This window comes from Nuphar pumila, chromosome 4 (assembly GCF_984573655.1).
Source record: "Nuphar pumila chromosome 4, dmNupPumi1.hap1.1, whole genome shotgun sequence".
NCBI lineage: Eukaryota > Viridiplantae > Streptophyta > Magnoliopsida > Nymphaeales > Nymphaeaceae > Nuphar > Nuphar pumila.
In genome coordinates, this window is record NC_143252.1 from 36,067,893 (window position 1) to 36,092,177 (window position 24,285).

The 24,285-nt window shown below is 36.9% G+C and overlaps 1 protein-coding gene across 3 annotated transcripts in view; it reads right to left on the reverse strand.

Moving 5' to 3' along the window:
• The window catches only part of LOC149839990 (vacuolar protein sorting-associated protein 41 homolog), a 76,268-nt gene that overhangs the window by 42,325 nt on the left and 9,658 nt on the right, over positions 1–24,285 (reverse strand). For all 3 annotated transcript variants that reach the window (XR_016431522.1, XM_090004306.1, XM_090004305.1), the window contains exons 3-7: positions 24,078–24,257; positions 23,748–24,002; positions 16,774–16,906; positions 16,454–16,544; positions 12,932–13,034 (exon numbers count right to left, since the gene is read on the reverse strand). Coding sequence is in view for 2 of the 3 variants with exons in the window: in XM_090004306.1 (XP_089860432.1) it covers positions 12,932–13,034; positions 16,454–16,544; positions 16,774–16,906; positions 23,748–24,002; positions 24,078–24,257 (762 nt within the window). In the remaining variant the exon portion in view is untranslated. The remainder of the gene's footprint in view (positions 1–12,931; positions 13,035–16,453; positions 16,545–16,773; positions 16,907–23,747; positions 24,003–24,077; positions 24,258–24,285) is intronic.

Genomic DNA, 24,285 nt, shown 5'->3' on the forward strand with positions numbered 1-24,285 from the left:
CTCTTAGATATGAAGCTTCTCCTGGTAAGGTGCTTTAATTGAAAAAGGCTCTTTATGGTTTAAACCAGACACCTAAAGCCTGGTATGATCATTTTAGCTCTGTAATGCTCAAACTTGGTTTTAAATATTGTTATATAGATACTGTCATGTTTACTAAGAAATCTGATGCAAGGATTGTAATTCTTCTTCTTTATGTTGATGAAATGATCATCACAAGTGAAGACAAACAAGGAGTAAAGTATAATAAATGTATTCTTAAAAAATATTTTGAAATGATTGATCTTGGTTTTCTTAAAAATTTTCTAGGAATTAAGGTTGCTTATTCTCCTAGGGGTATGTCACCTCGGTACGGGTACAGGTGCGGGTGCGGGTACAATACGACAATTTCAAAAAATGAGGGTACGGGGACACAACTATATATATATATATATTATGGATCCAATGCAGTTTTTAGTAAAAGAGACAAATTTTAGTAAGAGAGGGAGTTGTGAGATGTCATTTTAAATAAAGGAGGGGGTGTAAGTAAAAATGAATAAAGGGGGGGTGTTCAGAAATTTTAAAAGATTAATAAAAAGAAGGGTCCTCTCTCTCTCTCTCTCTCTCTCTCTCTCTCTCTCTCTCTCTCTCTCTCTCTCTCTCTCTCTTGGGGTACGAAGAAGGAGAATGAGGTGAAGAAGAAGACGGAGGAGGAGGAGGTAGGTACCTCTCTCTCCTTATTCTTTTTCTCCCCTCCTGTTGTCGAGGGTGGGAAGGAGGAGGTGGTCCGTAAGAGAGACGAGAGCAGAGGGAGAGAGAAGAAGAAGACAAGAGCCAGAGAGGAAGACAAAAGGAGAGAAGGGGAAGACGAGAGCCAGAGAGGGAGATAGGGGGAGGAGGGGAATCGAGAGATAGAGGGAGAGAGAAGGGGAAGACGAGAGATAGGGGGAGGGGAATCAAGTGACAGAAGGAGAGAGAAGGGGAAGAAGAGAGCCAAAGGGGGAGGAGGGGAGTCGAGAGAGCAGAGGGAGAGAGAAGGAGTCGAGGGTTTTGTGAGAGGGAGGAGCGAGGGATTATGTATACGGGTGGGGTGGGACCAAAATGGCCCCACCCCCTTTGACATAGGTCAAACCAGGCATTTCAGGTTTGCGCTAGACCCAAACCGTGGCGTAGTGTAAGACTTGACCTGTGGCATACCCGCACTACGGCTTGTACCTGCGCCCGTGTCGACGCATGTCAACACGGGTAGGGCGACCCTTTAGCTGTGTCGCAGTTATATAGCCTAGGGGATACTTACTTTCTTAAACCAAGTTTGCTAATGATATTATTGATATGGCAGGAATTACTGACGAAAAAGGGTGAATACTCCTGAAATTATTAATGTCAAAATAAAGATTGATGATGACACATCACTGGATGATCTTGCTTTGTATCAACAAATGACTGGCACCTTAACTTATTTAACTATTACTAGTCCTGATATTACGCAAGGAGTTCATACTACTAACCAATTCCAACATTCTCCCACCACAGTTCACATGAGTGTTGTGACAGAGATTGTTAGATATTTACAAACCCCTCTACCTTTAGAAGTCTTGTGTTATCCTCCTCTTCTCTTGAGTTGATTGCTTACTTTGACTCAGATTGGGGGGGACATTCAAATGATTGACCCTAAACTACTGGCTTTTGTGTATTTTTAGGTGATTCTCTAGTGTCGTAGAAGTGCAAAAAACAACAGAAAGTATTATTATCATCCACTGAAGATGAGTATCGTGCAATGGCTATTACAACATCAGAGATTGTATGGTTGCAAAATTTAATTAAAGATAGGAGCGTACATCTATAAACACCTTTCAGAGACTGTTGTGACAATAAGAGTGTATAATATACATAGTTGGCAACCATACATTTCATGAGGGGATGAAACATATAGAAATGGATTGTCACTATGTGTGTGAAGAATTTCTGAAGAAGTTTGAAGATGACCATCATCTTATCATATGTCACTTCTGAGTATCAACTTGTTGACTGCGCTTCCGTCCCCTCGATTTCATTTTCTTGACAAACTTTTGATGATCACACCGTAAGTTTGAAGGGGTGTTAAAATATATTGTCTATGTCACATAGGTGCAAGTGCGGGTGCAGATGTGGTGATACGGCACTTTTAAAAAAACTTGGGTGCGGGGGTGTGGGAAGGGTATATATATAATTTTTAACAATTTTAAGTTAACACTATATGTATGTGTGCATTTATGCATATATATATATATATATATATATATATATATATATATATATATATATATAAACAGACTTCATTAGGGTTAACTGAATCTACTTTTGGATAAAAATGGACCTCAATGTGGTTGCCTTCACCTAACACAAAGGAAGTTGTGTCCAAGTGTCGCACTCGCCTGGGTGCGGGTGTAGGTGCGACGTGGGTGCGGTGCCTTGTTAGAAGAGTCCGTGTTACATAGTATATTGTATAAGATTATATGTATATATATTATAATTATTATTAATATTTATGTTTATATTTTGGATTATGTAATTTGTGTATATGACTGGGGGTATTTCGGTCATTTCATATATGTAATAGGAGGGACAATTTAGTCATTTTATTGTTTTATGTCTTTTTGATTGAATATAAGGGCACTATGGTCATCATGACCATAGAGTCATTGGGCTATCTCCCAACGACTCTTGGGAGCTCCCCAAGGCCATGGCCACTTGTATATAAAGAGGCCTTTTACCCTTTTTGGTTTAATGCTTGTTCTAAGCATATTGAAATAATATTTTTATTTTTTACTTGTGTTCTTGCTCTCTTTTGAGAGATTATATGTTAGCCCTTAGTGGCCCTTTTGTATTTGTGAATGTGCACATTTGTAACCCCTTTGTGGTATTGTGTTTGTGCACTTGTTTCATTACAAGTGCTTGCAACTATGTATTTTGTAATATCGCGTATTTTGGTACTTAGTCATTTTATAATTTTGACGAAAATTTGGCTAAGTCAGGGAGAAAAATCGTTTGGGGCTCGATTTTTAGACTGATGTCTTTGGGCAAACTTGACCCAGGTCTCATCGATTAGGTCGGATCAAGTCAATAGAAGGGAAAGAAAGAGTTTTAAATTTGACTTTTAAATTCAAGCAAAATTTGAGTGAAATTCGGGTTATTTTTGGGCGAAATTCAGAATTCAATATTCGTGTAATATGTCGTTGGATGCGTCTCAAAATTTTGAGCGCAACGATATTTTACTTTTCTAAATTCAAGTTTCGGTTGGCCCAAAAATTGCATTTTTCTAAAAATTGAGCAGTTTGTCGAAACAGATCCGGAGTTGGATCGGGTTGGATCCAATGCATATGATCTGAATTATTATGGATTTGGATCTTATTTAAGACCTACTTTAATCTGGATTTAATCCAGATCTTGATCCATTTTCGTTTTGGGTATGGGTTTGGATTTGTGGATCCGAATCCGAATCTGAATCCAAATCCAAGCCCCACAATTTTCCAGCTTTAAATTGAATATAAAGATTTAATTTGGGGTCTAATAAGGTTGAAAAGCCTTTTGGGTTAATTTGGTAATTTTTGAAAGTTTTTAGATAATAATAATAAATTAATTAATTAAATAATATCAATTCCGAAAAAAAAATTTGCTGAGTGGGACTCTCTAAAAGAGTCCCTATTCTTACCTAAGAGAGAGTTTTAAAAAGAATTGAAAGTTTTTTTTTATAAAAGTCAACTTTAAAGAAGTTTCAAAAAAAAAAAAATGGAAAGAAGAGTTTCATAAAATAGAAATTCTCTTCTCCAACCCTTTTAGAAAGGGCTGGAGAAGGGGGGAATGCCACCCCCTCTCCCAGTCGTTATATACACAAAAAAGGAAAGAGAAAGTAAGAGAAAAAAAGAGGAGAGAGAGAAAGGGGAAGAGAGGAAAGAGAGGAAGAAGAAGAGGAAGAGGGTTCTTCTTCTCCAACAGCCCCCTTTTCCACCCTCGTTTCCCATATTTGCAAGGTACGGGTCTCCTCTTTTGAATATAGGTGAGAAATCGAATACCGGTTAGATTTTATGTAATATCTTGGAGGAAATCCATGGGAAAATGTTTTTACGGTTGATTCCTCAAGGGCGCATGGCGGATGACCCATGGATCATTCCCCATAGCTGATTTCCAGTTATTCCTGCATTCTTTTTCATAAAAAAAAAATTCTGTACACGTGTTTTCTTGGTAAGACTGAATTTCTTTGATGATACAAACAATTTGCTAAGAAATCAGGTTTTTGATGATGGGTCACGTTCTCTCTCTCTCTCTCTCTCTCTCTCTCTCTCTATATATATATATATATATATATATATATATATATATCGGGCCAGTAGAGGACCCATAAACTTTCTGTTTTTGGACCTCACGGTCTGGCCGAACCAGGGCCAGACCTGTCCCTGTTTGACAGGTCTGCCAGACCCGGCTGGACTGTGTCCAGCAGGCCGGCAGGGTCGGCCGAGTGGTGCTCGGCTGAGCTGGCCCAGGTGAAAACAACAGACGAAAAAAAAAGAAATAAAATAAATATTACATGTTTCTGGGAGATCGCCTGGCCCTGACAGCACGCACACAGGCCTAGCTGGGCATGTGTATGGGCTGTCAGGCCCAGCCGATGGGCTCGGCTGGGCAGCAGTAGGAACCCTCTGCATCTTTTTTTTTTGTTTTCAAACTGCCGCCATCAGAAAACTGAACATGCCAAGTCATTTAATGAAAGCAACCGACTAATCTAAGTGTGCATTACATGTCCACCCATCTGAGCCTATCTAAAGTTTAGGTAAACTGTGATCTAATATGTATTTTGACAAGGGATCGGTTTGGATGCATATGCCACGAAGAATCTGGAAACCAGAAGTGTCTGTGTGACATAGCTTGGCCCTCTAAATGTTTGGCGTCACACACGACTGCATTTTCGTTGATGCTTTAGACAATACACCATGACTAAAAGGAATCTGTGCTTATGTGGATGCATGGAGTGATCTTGGAATCCCATCAGATTGAACATGGTTAACTGTTTAATTTGTCTAGCTCCTGAAACACTCACTAGCTTCATTTCTTGTGTCAAATATTGACTCCAACGCAACGAATTCTATCTGTTCATATAATGTTTCTACAGAAGTCTGTATTTGTGCAGGCCAAGTATTAGACTCAGCCGACGGTTAGTCGGTTGGGCATGATTTAGAAGTATAATAAATATATATAGCGTGGGTGCTGGGCCGGCTTGGGTATGTTCAGGCCTGGGTTCAGTTCAGACAAGCTCAGCCGACCCTGGTCGGCTGGGCATGTTTGGAAACCCAGCCGACTGAGTCAGCTGGGTGCGTTTGGGTCATGTACCTCAAAAAAGGGAAAAAAATTGTGTTATATGTATTATGTTTCTCTCAAGCCTAATGGGATTTGATGTACAGGTTGCTGCAGGTTGTTGCTCATACAATGAGCAGTAGCACATGATTAGCTTTGCTGCTTAATGGATTTCACGTTTTGACAATTGACTGCTTTCCTACCTTATGCATGTCGTCAATGCCTACTTGAGCTTGTGTGACGATCTATCAAGCATTTTAACTTCCAGATTTTTCTCACTCATGTTATGTTCAGCCATATGCATGTAAAAGAATGACTCTAAACACATGCATGGACTGTTTATGACCAGTGTGTTCATGGTGTTACTGTATAGTTGTTCTCTATGCGAGTGCATACATGAAAGTAATATGTTTTACATGAAGACAGTGTTATGAATACTCACATGTTAAATCAAATGGGTTCACGAATAAAAGTTTGCAGGTGACATGAACATGTGAATTAATGTATGCATTTGACATGAATGTGCGAATAAAATGAAAGCATACGATGAATATGAAATTGTGGACTCATACACATGCATATGTATATTATTATTTTATGCACATCATTAAATGGCATATATAAATGTGCATTGTGAAGCATTCAAAAGAAATGCATTGTAGTATGTTATACATGGTTTTTGCATATGATGCATTGATGGTCAAAATGAGTCATCGCGGGACGAGTCGGCCTCTAGCTATGGTTTGCTCCCTCTTTATGTACTTTTAAATGCATCGCAAAAATCACATCTATTTTTATTGCATTATATTGTATTGTTCTACGTGTTTCCACGGGCGGGAATCCCGTGATGGTTCTCGCAGGGGTGGATGCAAGCTTTTGTCTTTGCTTTTGCATGTTGAATTGCAAAACTCAATAATTGACTTTTGATAAAAAGATAATGAATAAGAACACTGTAATATACGTTTTGAGATCTCCCATCGAAAGAACAAGAATCTTAGAGTTTCGATTTTGGGGAACCGCGAGGATACAAAAACTCTGTGTGCACTAATGATTACCGCTGAACCCGATATTGAGATTATTTCTTCTGACCATGATTTTAGGAAGAATCCGTCACTTTGCCTGGAGGTGGTGTGCAGACACAACTGTTGTTTTGGTATACCAAGAAAGTGGCACTTGTGGGCGTGGAGGGTTCATGGTATCCCGACATTAGAAGTGGAGGTCTAATGTTGCAAAGGTGATTCGGTCGAGTGCTAAGTTTGAAATTCAGTAATAAAATACAACTTGTATGCTAAGTTACCCTGTAAACCCTACTTGACCTCGAAAATTTTTACCCGTTTGGTGTATCTACGGATAAACAACAACTACGCCTTCATCCCAAAACAATTGGGGTCGGCGATATGAACCAACAAAGAAAATCATTATGGGTCTTCCACATAAATCCTTCTCCTCCATTCATTTCTATCCAATGCCATGTCCTCGGTGAGGTTCAAAGCATTCATATCCTTTCTTATCACCTCCATCCATGTCTTCCTAGGCCTACCCCGACCTCTTTTAACTAATATATTTTCTCATTTCTCCACCCTTCTAACTGGAGCATCATTAGGCCTTCGTCGAATATGTCCAAACCACCGTAAACGATTCTCTCTCATCTTATTTTTAATGGGTGCAACACCTACCTTCTTACGTATCTCCTCGTTCTGAATCTTATCTTTTATTGTATTTCCACACATCCATCTCAGCATACGCATCTCATTTACACTCATTTTTTGAATATGATGTCTCTTGGCAGCCCAACATTCTGTACTATATAGTAAAGCGGGCCTAATAGTCGTCCTATAAAACTTTTCCTTCAACCGCAATGGCATTCTACGATCGCACAACACTCCAGTTGCACTCTTCCATTTCATCCACCCAACCTTCATCCTATGATTTACATCTCCATCAATTTCTCCATACTTTTGAATGATAGATCCCAAATATTTGAAAGAATCATCCACCGGTATTTCGTGCTCACCAAGCTTCACTACACTCCCATCACTACTTCGTTGCTTACTAAATCGACATTCCATGTATTCTGTCTTACTCTTACTCAACTTAAAACCTCTTGCTTCCAATGTCTGTCTCCATAATTCTAACCTAGCATTAACCCCAGCTCTAGACTCATCAATCAAAACAATATCATCAGCAAACAACATACGCCACGACACATTTTCTTGAATTGATCTCGTAAGCTCATCCATCACTATAGCAAATAGGAAAGGGCTTAAAGCAGATCCTTGATGTAACCCAACCGTTATAGGAAAATTGGTTGTCACCCCTCCACAAGTGCGGACATTGGTTACTACTCCTTCATACATATCTTTAATTATACTAATGTACTTGAGAGAAACACCTTTCTTCATCATTGTCCACCAAAGAACGTCCCTAGGTACTCTATCGTAAGCCTTCTCCAAATCAATAAAAACCATATGCAAATCTTTGTTCCTCTCTCTATTTCTCTCAATAAGTTGTCTAAGAAGATGTATAGCTTCCATAGTTGATCTTCCAGGCATAAAACCAAATTGATTCTCCGATATCATGACAATCTTCCTTAACCTAGACTCAATCACCCTCTCCCAAAGTTTCATAGTATGACTCATGAGTTTTATACTACGATAGTTTGTGCAATCTTGTATATCACCCTTATTCTTATATAGAGGCACCAAAGTACTCTTCCTACACTCATTAGGCATCTTATTTGTCCGCCAAATCTTGTTAAAAAGATTTGTCAATCATTCTAAACCTTTCTCTCTCAAGCATTTCCAAGCCTCGATAGGTATACCATCTGGGCCAACTGCCCTTCTTGATTTCATTTTCTTCAAATCCTCTGCAATTTCTTTATTTTGAATCTTGCGCATGAAGTCACGATTCATCTCATGAAAAGGAATTGAAAAGTCTCCAAGATCCTGAGCATGACTTTCATTAAATAGCTTATCAAAATAATCTTTCCATCTCTCCTTAATCTCCTCATCTTTGACTAAAACCCTTTGTGTTTCATCTTTGATACATCTAACCATACCCAGATCCCTCGATTTCCTATCTCTCATCTTTGCAAGCCTATAAATATTCTTCTCACCCTCTTTGGTATCCAACTTATCATAAACCTCCTTATATACCTTATCTCTCGCATTCCGAACTACTTTTTTATCTTCCTTCTTTGCTATCATATACTTCTCCAAATTCTCATTATCACGATTTTTACTTAGATTTCTATAACACTCTCTTTTAACCTTAATAGCTAATTTGACATCCTCGTTCCACCACGATGTATCCTTACCTAGCGGTGCACCGCCTTTAGACTCACCCAATACCTCCTTAGCCACCTTTCTCATGCCACCCGCTATCTTATTCCACATAGATTCTGAATCCTCCTCGAGACACCAATCAACTTCCTTAACTACCCGCTCTACAAACATTCCTTGTTTAGTTTCTTTCAGTGCCCACCACTTAATTCTAGGATCTATCATATGTCTATCCCTTTTGCGATATTGTCTAATTCTAAGATCTAAAATTAAGACTCTATGTTGTGTAGCTACACTTTCTCCCGGTATAACCTTACAATCGATGCAACAACCCCTATCTCTCTTTCTAAGTAGGAAAAAATCTATCTGGCTCGTATTAACCCCACTTTTAAATGTTACTAGGTGAGACTCTCTCTTCCTAAACCAAGTGTTTGCTAAGATCATATCATAGGACAAACCAAAATCTAAAATCCTTTCTCCACTTTCGTTTTTTTCTCCTATACCATAGCCTCCATGGATACTCTCAAATCCATCCCTACTAATGCCTACATGCCCATTAAGGTCACCGCCGATGAAAAACCTTTCTCCATAAGATATCCCTTGTACTACTCCATCTAAATCTTCCCAAAATTGACGCTTAATGGAATCATTTAAACCTACTTGAGGTGCATAAACACTAATAATATTAATAATATTCGTACCTAATACTAATTTAATAAGTAAAATCATATCACCCTTCCTACGGACCTCAACTACATTATCTATAAACTCACGACTCATAACAATCCCTACTCCATTCCTATTCCTATTTATTCTTGTATACCAAATCTTATATCCCCAAGGTTCTATCACTTTTGCTTTTTCACCTACCCATTTGGTGTATCTACGGATAACGGTAATTAAAAAAAGGAACTTAAATTGTATGCATTTAATAGGGCATGCATATAGAAAAGAAAACTTTAAGAAAAGATAATAAAGTATTCATGCATTACACATAAATCATGCATATTCCTGCTATGCATTAGATCATGCACATTTTACTTGTTCCCTTAATTGTTGAATGTTGGTGAATACATAATATTATTTCCTAATACATGTCATATGGTCGTATTGCTTAAATAGTGATCTCTACTATTGATTACATGTTCTTTCATGCTTAATAAATGTTCCTTGTTGCATGAATGCTTACTTGGATTATGTTCTTTGCATAATTGCATTCTTCTAAATTATTGCATAAAATCTTATATGTATTCTTTATGCTCATTTATTTTATTAGAAGGATTCGTACGCAGAATTCCTCGGATTCTAACACCCTATCTCTGTGGTTTTTTGTAGCCGCAGATGATTAGTGAAATGACTCGCTTCTGGGAGAGCTATGAATGATACATGTTTGCTACACCGCTTCACAAATGGACAACGTGACTCTGTTTTTCTTTATTTTTCCTTTACATTTAATTGTCTATGCACTCTGAATTTCATTTATACAGTTGTCTCAAGACTTATCACTTATTATTCAATAAAAGTTTGGTTTGGTTTGATATGGATGATAAATGTAAGAGCTTTTGTGGTGTGTTTATATAACGCCCAAAAAACTTAAACCAGAAACACAGGGATTTTTTTTTATACATACAGCGGAATCATTTTATAACTCATGGTTAAGTGAATGGAGCGATACAGGTAAAAAGATCTTCAACAATCCACACATCCTTTATTCCACTTTGGTTCATGAAACTTTACAAAAGTACATTTACAAAGAACGAATCCATGATGGCATATCAGTTACAAGTCGGCCAGAAAACCAGTAGATCAAACAGATATTGAAACCTCTCCTGTAACCGCTTGTGGTGACTACTCATGACCGAACCCGATAACCCACAGTATCGGATCCATTTTACCGTGGATCCGAATCTATAACAGATTATTAACTCACTCAACCCATCGGATCCTCCATGATGTGGGTCCAAATCAACATCACTTGGACAAATCCATAAGTGAATCCATTTGGGTCCATGGTGGATTTGACCCAACACATATTTTGTACCCTATTGCCTACTCCATTTGGATCCAGTAAAGGGATCCGAGACCCAAATCTCCCTATTTTTCGTAGTTATTACAGTTTGGTTATCCAATTGGGAGTGGAACTGTAAAGGCCCTGGAAATGTTTCCGCAATGATTTAAAAAAAAAAAAATCACATTTTTAAGGGGTATGAGTTGGGATCGTTACATATTTTGCCTTTAAGATCTCACTTGTGAGCAACATCTTTTTTGGTATAGGTTTGTTTAACATATTTCCAAGCTTCATCGGCTCTTTCAACTTCAAGAATATCATAGCATGGCTCCTCGTGCATACTACTCATAAAGATGGAAAGAACCTTGTCATGACCCACTTCTCACTCTTTATAAGTTTTTTTTTAATCAAGCATAGTCGTTTCTCTTTCAACTCCCTTAAGGCTCTTCTCTTTAGGTTCTTTATCGGCTCTAACAACCATTTTTGTGAGAATTGGTTGTGGTTCCAATGCAAAATCATCAACAAATTGCCACATATCTTTGCCCATAAGGATTCTTTTCACCACCGTGGCCCACATATTGTAGTTTTTTCCATCAAATTTGATGGGAACAACTGTTATAGTTTCTATATCAGTCATAACGGATAAGAAGATAAGGAGGAAAAATAAGGAGAGATAGAGAGACAAGAAGAAGAGGAGATGTCTCAAGTTGATGTAGATGCACCGTGAACTTCTTTACTGTAATGAAATGAGGATCTTCCACAAAAGCACAAATGCTTGTAGTCGGTGTCTATTAAAGGCACTACAATCATAACCCACAAAAGGGTATAAGAGGAATAACACAAAGATAAAATAATAAATTTTATTTCATTCACATGAAAATGCTTAAGCATTGATACAATGAACTTCTTTACTGTAATGAAATGAGGATCTTCCACAAAAGCACAAATGCTTATAGTAGGTGCCTATTAAAGGCACTACAATCATAACCCACAAAAGGGTATAAGAGGAATAACACACAGATAAAATAATAAACTTTATTTCATTCACATGAAAATGTTTAAGAAGCATTGCTACAATGAGGAGGGGGAACACCCCTATTTATATACATTGAGAGAGGGAGAGAAGGGAACTTAAGAGGACTCAAGAGAGTCGTTGGAGCTAGTCCAATGGCTCTAATTGTAGCGGTTGGACTAGCTCCAATGGCTAACTCAAAACTAGTCAATGGTTTGACTAGTTTTGAGTCTAGTTCAATATGAACTAAACAAGCTAAAAAATACAGAAAAAAAAAACAAAAACAAAATAAATAAATATAATATAATATATAATAAAATATATTATATTATATATAATTATATACACTTTTTAACATTTACATGATTCGAGCTTTCAACATCTCTTTTCGAATCAACACGCATTTAAGAGCTTTTAGCTCTTATACCATGTAATGAAATAACAAGTGCACAAACACTGCCACAAAAAGGCTACAAGTGTGCACATCCACAAATACATAAGCCGCTTATGGGCCAAATACAAAGTATCACTAAGGGCTAACACATAAATCTCTCAAAAAAGAGCAAGAACACAAATATAAAAATAAAAATATTATTTACAAAATGCTTAAAACAAGCATCGAAGGGAGAGGCAAGAAGTCTCTTTGAATAGGCCACAAAAGGGCTCTTAGAGCCCTTGGGGAGCTCCCAACGGCTATATTTATAGCCGTTGGGATGTTCCCAGCAGCTCTAAGGGCCAATTACATTAATGTCCTTTCACTTTAGTGAAAGGACAAAAACAAAGAAAAAATAAAGAAAAAAAAGAATTACAATGCTGCCCCCTAATGGGCAGTTACTATTACATAAAAAGGAAAATACTAAAAATGCCCCTAGAGGGCATTACTAATTACATCATAAATATATATACATATAAATGTGTGTGTGTGTGTGTGTATATATATATATATATACAATACATTTTAACAATTAGAGTAATGGAAATGTTGATATGTTGATCAAGTTCTCTTGTAGCAGCTAGTATGTTCACCCATTTTCCACTTGGTATTCTAGTTATACACCCATCCACCACCGATGACAATAACCAATCAAATTAGGTCAGAAGCTTATTGACTGCACCCAACTCTTCATTGATCCATACCCAGCTGCACCCACAGCTATACAAACCCTTATGCACATTGCATTGAGTCAACAAAGGAACTTGGGCCTTTCAGAAGTCACGGCACACAGCACAAAAAGAGCACATAACAGGCTAATCACGTATAATCTTCAACTGATCATATGTAGAACATGTGGATACATAAAAGAAATAAATCTGAAGTTAACCCACCTCATCAAGAAGGTCAGTACGTCCTTGTCCTGCTTCAACTGCGGCTAAAGCCTTTTCATGCCAACCATGTTGAAGAAGCCAAGAAATGTGATCTTCGGCATCCCTGCAAAACAGACACAAGCATTATGACATCTTAAACAAACAAACAAATCCATCCAGACAGATGCATGCACACACACGCACACAAAAGTTGCAATGTGATTTCTGAAAAATGGCTCATTCTGAGCATCAAATGCAAGCAAAAAGAATAAATTTGAAGTTCAAACAAATTTAAACAACATTCAGCAACTTGGGTAAGCCGAGTGAAGTCCACAAGACTCCGCATTCTTGGCTAGGGGCAACCATGGTTTCTATGAGACTACGAATTTTTGAATTCTGAAAATGGTACGAGTTATTGTTGAATGAACTAAATTTTTCACTATTCAACAACAACAAAGATTGATATTTTTGAGGCACTTAAACGAAGATTCAGTTAGGACTCCGAACATAAAAGTTTTAAATCTAGGTTCTAGCTTTCCACATAATCAAACAAAACGAATTTTCATGCAGGGAATCTCCAGATAATTGAAAAATACCGAACACCACTAGGAGTGTTCTGAACCAAACTGATGACAGTGGATTCCAGTCAGACCGAGACTTTGACAACACTTTTCAGGGGCTAAAACGGTCGATTCACAAAATAGTCTCAACTACAAAGTTGTAGATAATCGTCTTAGCTTTCCGGGAAGCTAAAGAACGCTCAAAACCAATTAGTATCGAGACCGATACGACCATTTCTTTGGAGTCGTCCCTGACAACTCGTAACAGAAAACCTCGTTTCATAGTAGAAACCGAATTTCAAACTTTCACGAAAATGCAGGAAATACTTTGAGTAACACAATCAATTCGAAACATAAAAACCCTCTAAACATGCATTTAAAACTCTAAATAACCTATTGCAACTTACAAGTAATAGTTACAAGCAAATGCATAGGAGAATGACAATGAAGTAAAACAAAAACAAGCACTAATGAACCAGTGAGTTTATCCGAAAGAAGATGATAATGAATGTTGCTGAGAAGCAGCCGACACCGGGAAGAAATCTCTCGAATCGCAGCTCGAACCAAGAAGCTTGTACGGCAACCTCTAGGTCGATCTTCTCAAAGATCACCTTCCACACCAAAAATGAGATTCGGTTCCTCTTTCACCAAAAACATTTTCTCTCGCCCAATAAAGAATTTTCAGCCACACCAAAATTCATTTTTTCACAAAGAGAAGCAGCCCCTCTCCCTTGGTCGACCCCCACATCATAAAGGCTCTGGAGCATGAGGAAGAGCCACATTAAAGAGGCAAATGGCCTTCCCAAGCCATGCTCCAAAATCGAGTTTGACTTGTAGTAATTTTGGTCATGGGCATTAAAAGGTCCAACAACTACATTTGACTTGGACCAGTCAAAACTGAGATTTTGAATGAGGTCCAAGATGGTCCACTCCAAAATGGCGCCAACTAGGACCCCCTTTAGAAACGGATCTTGATCTAGATCCAAAACAGGCAGTGAACTGGATCCTGCACAAAACGCATTAGAAAAATGCAAATGCGAAAAAATAAAAACTACATGCATTCCCCATACACCCTCTAGTGCCATAAAAAAATCCTACAGGACACCAGAACTATCTGAATCTGTAGAATCCGGCTCCTAAAAAAAATTACAAATAAAAACATATTTAACGTGATTCCTCACATGCCAAAATGGAATCGAATAATAAAAATGCAATCTCTAAGAAAGATGCAAAATATCTCAGATATTGTAGCACGATAATCAAAATGGGTCTGGGTTGGCAAAGATCCAATTGGACCCTGATAGTCCTGCACGATTGGATCTGCCCTGGATCACATCCTAGATTGGATCTTGAGAATTGGATTTGGATCAAATTCGTCTTCAAAGCTCGGATCTTCAGAATGGCCTGCATCAGATAGGATGGCAAGTAATGCACATGCATACACATATCACATATGGCATTTCAAAGTCCAAAGATGCAATAATTGCCAACCATTAGGTTCGTTAGCAGATCCAATAAACCTAGGCACATTTACTCTTAGATTCTCTCATCAACAACATAAAAAACAATGTTTTAACCAAGGTTGCCAAACTAGGAAGCGGAAACAAGAAACGATATGGGAAGCAAAAGTGAGAAGCGATGCATTTTAAAATGTATAAGAAATGAGAAGTGAGGAATAAAAAAAAGTGATATAAGAATTGAATGGAAATTAAAATGGAATGCAAATAAAAACTAAAATAAAATTGACTATTCTTAAATTTCATGATTTTTTAGTGTTAGAATTAAATATTTAACAAAATCAAAAAATGATGACTGCCAATTTAGAGAAAGATCATGGAAGTGAATGAGAGACGTAAGAGGAAATACATAAAAAACATGAAAAGCAGAATGAAAGAACATTTAAGAAGAATAAATAAACTATGTAGAAAGTATAGGAGAAGCATGGAAGATTCAAGATTCTCATCAAGTTTCGGAAGTGAGGAGTATCGCGCTTCCGAAGTAAGTTTTCGGGAAGCAGGTTTCCCACCTATCTAAAAAGCTTCCAGTAACTCTGGTTTTAAGGAAGCATATTTGGTAAAAGACCAAGTATCTTATGAAATGTTGATATGAGTAACGAGTTCAACATTAGCATCAAATAGAAAACATACGCACATACATATATTTATAATTATAAATGTTTAAAAAGTTATGATCCTAGTTTAGTAACTCTATAAAATGTGTCAAATTTTTCCATTCTTTACAATTTTAGAATTTTTATTTTAAAATTATTATATTTATATGGGTTCTATATGCCTCTTAGGCAGTTGCCTAAATGAAACCTAGGCCTGGGGATCAACACCTAGGCATCACCTAGCACTTTTGACTACTAAGATTAGAACCAAAGACCCATTGCTTTAGAAAGTCCGACTTAGCAGTTCAGCAAACACATTTGGTGCATAGCTTAGTTGATTCCAAGATAAATAACAAATACAACTACAGTATTACAATTATTGCATCAATATTAGAAGAGAAAGATCTAACGGCTACTTAAAGTTTTCATTTCCTTTCATTTTTTCAAAATCATGATGGAGGATAACCCTGAATGAGGGTCCATTGCTTGGAGCAATTTCATATCCCAACCATCAATCATTTCTCTTCCATCTGTATGTTGAAGTTGAAAGTCCATTAAAAATACCTCATCCACATACTTTGTGGACTAGAAACTTGAGATGGTTTTTCATGCCACTGATGGATAAAAACAAGTTTTCCTGACATGATAGCGAAGAACAGTCCCTGTAATACTGTTGATTTCAAGGGTAGCGACTAATGAGTCAAGGATTCAGACTGGTGCAAAGTTTCAAAAAGGTGAGTGATAAATTAATATATTACAATAAAGAAGTCCCAGGCCATTTGATTTTTTATTTCATTATTCTAAATTCAAAGAAAAAGAAAAAAACGTGAAAAAGAAATGAGATGATCCATTCTCAGAATAATCAACTCTTACCTAGGTTTTGCAATCACAACATCTTTTGGGGATACTATATAATATAGTGGTTCATCCCCAGCAGCCCACTGCCCACCTGCGTAGCTGCTTCCTACAATTGAACACATTAACTATCAAGAAAACAGAAACCTACTCAATCATCCATAGAATCCCATGGTGATATTTCAATAGTAGTTCAACGTATCACAAGCAGGAGCACGTTTAGAGTGGCACTAGGAACATTTAGGTTAACTCTGAATACACCCAGAAAATGCAGAATGAGTGAAAGAACAATTTCGATCAATTGGAGAATGAAGCTACTAAACCAAGGCGTCATATACCTGTAAAAGGAGCATACACAAGTGCATAATCTTTTGCTTTGTAATGTTCAAAACCATGTATAGAAAGAGCATCTGTTGCAAGTTCATCATTTTTCCAGGTAACTACCCGCACTTCTGGTCTGTGTGCAGTTCCCTGCTAAACATTGTGTATACAGCATGCAATGGATTACTATCTCCACAAATTTCCATAAAGAGAATATTAGCTTCCACCAAAAAGCCTTCGGTGTTTTTTTCTCTACAAGGAAAAGGGGTTAATCAGAGCAGGAGGATAAACAAATCCAGTATCATGTAAAATTAGGGCTCTAGACTATAATGAATATCAGCAATCAAAGGCATCTATTTAACCTCTGTGGGTTCACAGCATGGTCATGACCATCAACCTTGCAATAAGATTAGCAAAGGTTTTTACCAGAGGAACTAAAAAAACAAGTGGTTTTCCTAGTGAAAATATTGTATTAAAAAAAATTTAAAATGAGAAATGTTTTTCAATGAAATTATCACGATAATATCACGATAGCTTTATTTTGAGGTTGACATTTGAATTTTTCAATTCATCATGATTTTTTGAGTTTATTCATTAAAATTTTGAAAATGTTCTGATATTCATGACTTATAGTTCACATTGAATAACATCTTCACTGTCTATAATGACTACACATAGGAGTCCAGATTCATGTCAAACTGAGTACATGGGCTCCATATCGAGCTAAAACCTGTTCAACAATTTGCTGCAATTCAGCATTCTAGAAAAAACCTGGGTAACCGCTATTGGCAATATTTTCAAGATATCTCATTTTAAAAGGCATTTCAAAAAAGGAATATATCATGATCTTTCAAAATATCAATATACAGAGGAAATCACAATAAATCAGATATCGAAAAATATCAGGAATATTTTGAGAAAAATATCAAGATATCTCTAATATTTTATCTTCAACGAAATATTTTAATTTGACTACACTTTTTATGTTTATTTACGTTCTTTCTAGTGTTCTTAAAAACTAATAAAAATGCCATAACTGATTTTTCCTTTATCTTAAAATTTTCTTTTTTGCAGAAATTTTCACCAGAACTTTTTCAAGACTAAAAAAACTCTCTAATATCATAAGAAATAGATTTCCCAGGATATTGCCAAGACTGATATTGGTGACTACAATTAAAATATTAGAAAAGTAATAGTCTTTGAAGTCCAAGCCAAGTTCCAGTGACCTTGATCAGCAAATTGCCGCTAATCAGCATCAATTCAAACATTTCACAGCATCAAAGTCCCATAAATCCTAGCTTGAAATAGGAACAAGTTCATGTAAAATTGTCTTCAATGAGACAATACATATACAAGCTCTAAAACCTCACAAGAGATGTGCACAAAAAGGCACTCAAAGAAAACAACACGAACATGCACAAAGGCATAAAACAACAAGAACGTGCACAAAGGCATGAAATGCCACAATATATTAGAAATGGGAAATGCTTGAGCTCTCAAGCTTAGAAATACAAAGGGGGAACACCCATATTTATACAAGTGCAAAAGGGAACCACCTTGGGACTCCCAAAGGAGTCGTTGGGAGCCCCCAACGGACAATTGTGACCGTTGATGACTCTATTGGGAGGCCCCCAAGGTGATGCCAAGACATAAAAAAAAGAAAATAAAAAAAGTAAAAATATAAAAAGAAAGGAAAAAATAAAGAATGAAAATACAAGCATATTCCAAGTGGAATATGCGTAAAACTGAAAATTACAGAATTACCCTTTTCGGGTATTATGATAAAAGTATATATATATATATAGAGAGAGAGAGAGATACCTATACATATATAATATATGTATATATATCTCTATATATATAAATGTATATATATACGTACAATGGGATCTTTGGGTTTACATTTTAACACCCCCCCTCAAACTTACGGTGTGATGACCGCAAGTTTGCCAAGAAGGAAGTGAAATCTGAGCGAACAAAGTGCTTTAGTGAAGAAGTCCGCCAATTGATATTCAGACGTCACATACGAAAGACCTTCTTCAAGTATTCTTCCCTGACATAATGGCAGTCCATCTCTATATGTTTTGTTCGCTCATGAAAAGTGTGATTCTTGGCAATATAAATTGCACTTTTGTTGTCACAGCATAACTTTGTTGGTTCTCCAATGTAAACTCCCATATCTTCTAGAAGACGCTGAATCTATACAATTTCTATGGTGGTGGATGCCATGGCTCTATATTCTGTTTCGGTGGAGGACAGAGTGACCTTCTGTTGCTTTTACACTTCCAAGAAATCAATGATTCACCTAAGAAAACATAGAAACCAGTGGTGGAGTGACGATTATTAGTATCACCTCCCCAATCTGAATCAGTATAAGCAATTAACCTTAATTCAGAAGAGGAAGACAAAAATACTCATTTATTTATAGTTCCCTTTAGATATCTGATGATACGAAGAACAACACTCATGTGAACCGTTATGGGAGCATGCTGAAACTGACTGACAATGTGAATTGCATGAGACAGATCAGGCCGAGTGATGCTGAGATACATCAACGAGCCTACCAGTTGCCTGTAAAGAGTAGGATCTGTCAGGGAAATCCCATCATCAATCTTCATTTTTTAGCCCACTATTTCAGAGGTTACACAAATTTTGTCATCGGATATTCCTGACCTGTCAATAATCTCACAAGCAAGTTTAGTCTGAGATAGAAAATAACCACGTTGAGAATAGGCAACCTCAATTCCAAGAAAGTATGTCAGAAAACCTAAGTCTGACATTTCAAATTTTGAAGTCAAGATGGATTTAATACCCTTGATTCCTTCGATAAAATCACATGTGATTAGCATATCAACATAAAGTAATAATATCACAATTCCTGCATCAGATTTTCTAATGAATAATGCAGTATCAGTATAACAAGAAGAAAATCCATTTTCTAACATTCCATTATTGAATCTGTCATACTAGGCTTTGAGAGCATGTTTTAACCCATAGAGAGCTTTTCGAAGGCGAAAAACTTTACCTTTAGAAATTTTCATACCTGGTGGGGCATCCATATACACTTCTTCGTTAAGATCACAATTTAGAAAACATTTTTTACATCCATTTGAAAAATGTTTCATTTTTTGATAGATGCAATAGTAATAAGACATCTGACTGTAACTATTCGAGCTACGAGAACAAATGTCTTTTCATAGTCAATGTCATATTCTTACCCATATCCTTTAGCAACTAAACGAGCTTTATACCTCTCTAGAGATCCATCGCTCTTAGTCTTAACTTTAAATACCCAACGACAACCTATAGTTTTCTTTTCAACAGGTAGAGTTTGAAATTCCCATGTCTTAGCTTTCCTAAGAGATTTGAGTTCATTTTCCATAGCTTCTTGCCATTCTACACATTTTTTGGCTTCCTCGAAGTTCCTATGTTCAAAATAAGAATGGATGGCACTAAGAATGGCACTAAGACAAGCCCTATATTTAGGTGAAAAAGAAACAAAGGAGACAAACCGGGATGGAGGTCTCCTATTTCTTTCAGATCATCTCTGATCATTGGTGGGAACAGACTCACCATATTGCTCAATAGCACTTCTAAAAGTATCTCGATTTCTACGAGAGTAGGTTATCAGATCATTTGAGGTTCTATCTTCTTGACCATTGGATGAGTTTAAATCATTAATATCTATATCACTATCATGGTTTGATGATATTTCGTCATCACTAGACAAATCATCATTGCTAGACAATAGATCAAATAAGAAAGAATAGTCCACATCTTCATGGTGAGAAGTATTTCTTTCAAAGCTTTTTTCATTTTCTAGAAATGACACATTTCTTGAAACATATGATTTATCGTTCCTAGAATTGTAACATCGAAACCCTTTTTGAGTCTCCGAATATCCAAGAAAAACACAAGGAATAGTTTTAGGAGAAAGTTTATTATTCTTATATGTAAGAACAAAACACTTACAACCAAAGACTCTTAATCTGCTATAATCAGGCTCCCTTTTATATAACACTTCAAAAGGAGAGATTTTTCCCAAGTTCCTAGATGGTAAACGATTGATAAGGTAAACAGAGGCAAGAGCCGACTCGGCCCAAAAGTTTTTTGGAATATTTTGATATATGAGGAGAGTTTGGGTGGTTTCAATGATATGCCTATGTTTTCTTTCAGCCAATCCATTTTGTTGAGGAGTTTTAGGACATGACCTTTGATGAACAATACAATTATCCTCAAGGTACGTTTTGAATTTGTTAGAGAGATATTATCCTCCGGAGTCACTTCTAAATATCTTTAGGTTACAATTAAATTGATTCTTAACCATCACATGAAACGATTTAAAACATGAAAAAACTTCATGCTTATGTCTAAGGAAATATATCCAAGAGTACCTAGAAAAATCATCTACAAAAATTACATAATAGGAGAACCCTCCTTTTGAAACAACCGGTGCTGGTCCCCAGACATCTGAATGAACAATTTCGAAAGGTTTAGAAGTAAACATGGATCTTTGTTCAAAAGGCATACTTCTCAATTTTCCAAAAATACAATCATTACAGGAGAATGTATTTTTACAAAGATTTTTAGCAAAATACAAATAAGATAACTTGGTGATGTTGGGATGACCAAGTCTCTTGTGCCAAACATTTATATCATTATGTCGAGCAACATTACAAAAAGAATTTTTAGAAACTTGAAGAGAGTCCATATAATATAAGTCTCCCTTTCTAGAGCCTTCCCCAATCAATTTCTCGGACCGGTGATCCTGTATTAAACATTTATCAGAAGAAAACTTAATATCACATCCATGGTCCGAGAGTTGAGAAACAGAGAGAAGGTTCAAGTTTAATTTTGGTATAAATCTAATTTGGGGAATGAAAAAGTCTTGAGTTTCAAAATTACCAATACCTTTTATTTCGAGAGAAGTTTCATCCGCAGTAGAAACGAAAGATGAGAAAATATTTTTCGAATAATCGGAAAGCTGAGACATGTTTGGGGACATATGAAAAGACGCACCCGAGTCCAAAAGCCAAGAAATTTTACCTGGAGGGGAGAAGGTAGACACGGCGGCTCCGTAGGTAGCTCCCTTGAGAAGAGGTTGGAGAGCTTTCACTATTTGGTTTAGTGAAAGAGATCCACTTGAAGACGTCTCCTCCTTTTGCGGTTGGGCAGTGGTAGTCATGGCTAGTAATTTCTTTCATTTGGGACATATGGGTTTGATATGTTCCGGTTTTTTACAAAAATGGCAAACAATCTTGCTATAATCCTTCTTTCCTCCTTGTCCACTATTTCCTCCTTGATTTTGAGTTTTAAAGTGAGGAGGACGATAGGTTGTTACATTATTTCCGGGCCTAGATACCACATTCACTCCATCATTGTCTTCGGAGTTTGAGGGAACCACAAGCACATTTGGCCCTTGCTTACTTATACCCATACGGGTTTCTTCACCACTCAATTTGGTGATAACATCCTCAAGAGAGGAAGGAGTAAAAGATGACAAAAGAGAAGACCTTATTTGCTCAAATTCGGGCTTTAGCCCATTCAAAAAATTGAAGAATCGATCTTCTTCTAATTGTTTGTGTCGAAGCTCAAGCACCTCTCCACTCCATTTTGGTTCGAGCATAGCAAGCTCATCCCAAATAGAAGAAAGTTCGGCGAAATATTCCCTAATGGTCATTTTGCCTTTTAGAGCCTTCTTTTGAAGATAATATTTATGAGATAAGTCCCTAAAAGTATACATTTTCTCAAGATACTCCCATGCTTGAGAAAATTTTTTGAATTTGATAATATTTGCGTTGATTTTGGTCTCAACGAAAGAAAAAAACCAAGACAATATTTTGAAATTCTTCATTTCCCATTCATCATGCTTTTTCAAATATTCCTCAAGGGCTTTGGTTCTTTCCTCCCCTTCAAGGATCTTAATTTCACCTTTCTCCATCAAGGTGATTTTTTGTTCCGGTTCCGGGATTGTGACTTTCACATAACCCCAAAGACCTTTTCCTTTTATGTGAGCCTCCATGTTTCCGGCCCAAACATGATAGTTGGAGCCATTGAGTTTAAAACCAAGAGATAAGTGAGACTCTTTTTCACCTATTAGAGAGGAGAGATACGTACTGCAACAAGATTTTTAGATCTTACTTGTTGTGAGGCCCTTCTAAAATAATGAAAGAAGAGACGCCTCCACTCCAATCTTCAAGAAGTCAAAGGCATGTTTTTCGAGGCACTCAAAAAATAAAGAATCACACAATCTTTAACCTTTAACCAAGCTCTGATACCATGTAAAATTGTCTTCAATGAGACAATACGCATACAAGCTCTAAAACCTGACAAGAGATGTGCACAAAAAGGCACTCAAAGAACACTTTAACTAATATGCACAAAGACACAAAACAACACGAACATGCACAAAGGCAAGAAATGCCACAATATATTAGAAAAGGGAAATGCTTGAGCTCTCAAGCTTAGAAATACAAAGGGGGAACACCTCTATTTATACAAGTGCAAAAGGGAACCACCTTGGGGCTCCCAAAGGAGTCGTTGGGAGCCCCCAACGGTCACAATTGTGACCGTTGAGGGGCCCCAACGACTTTATTGGGAGGCCCCCGAGGTGATGTCAAGACATAAAAAAAAGAAAATAAAAAAAAGTAAAAATATAAAAAGAAAGGAAAAAAATAAAGAATGAAAATACAAGCATATTCCAAGTGGAATATGCGTAAAACTGGAAATTACAGAATTACCCTTTTCGGGTATTATGATAAAAGTATATATATATAGAGAGAGAGAGAGAGATACCTATACATATATAATATATGTATAGGTATCTCTATATATATAAATGTATATATATATATATATATGTACAATGGGATCTTTGGGTTTACATTTTAACAGTCCAGTCAAGCAACCCCACTTCCAAAATAACTCATGAAATATCTAAAATGGATACAAGATAATTTCATTTTATCATGGAATTAAGTGATGAAAAGACCTGGTGAGAAGGAACAGTAGAGCCACCCTTTTCTCCGTTCTCTTCTTCTGGGATATATGCTAAAATGACTAAAGCATCGCCATAGGGTGCAATCCCAGAAATATAGTAGCTGGCTTGAAAAGAAGCTACAATGTCCACCTGCTTTGTACTTGATGCTGGGAAACGCCGTTGTGCTGGATTGGACCCCAATGAAATTGTCCTGATAGAGGCAATTTTTACAGTAGTCCCCCATGCAATAACCAACAGGACATCATCCTAAATAAAGCATAAGTGGTCAGAGACCTTATTAAGCTTTAGCTGAGGTTCCAATTTGCCTTTTTATCAACAAACCTGCCAAACTAAATGAGGAAGCAGCAATTCAGGACGTGGGCTTCCACGTGGCCTCTCAATAAAAGCAATACGCTGATCATTTGCCATGTCATAGACTTTGACACCTGCATCATTGGCCCAAGCTATAAGGCTCTTTCTCCATCTTACAGCATGTATTGGACCCTCTCCCGAGTGCAAAACCTGTAATAGAATGTGTTCTGGCCACTCA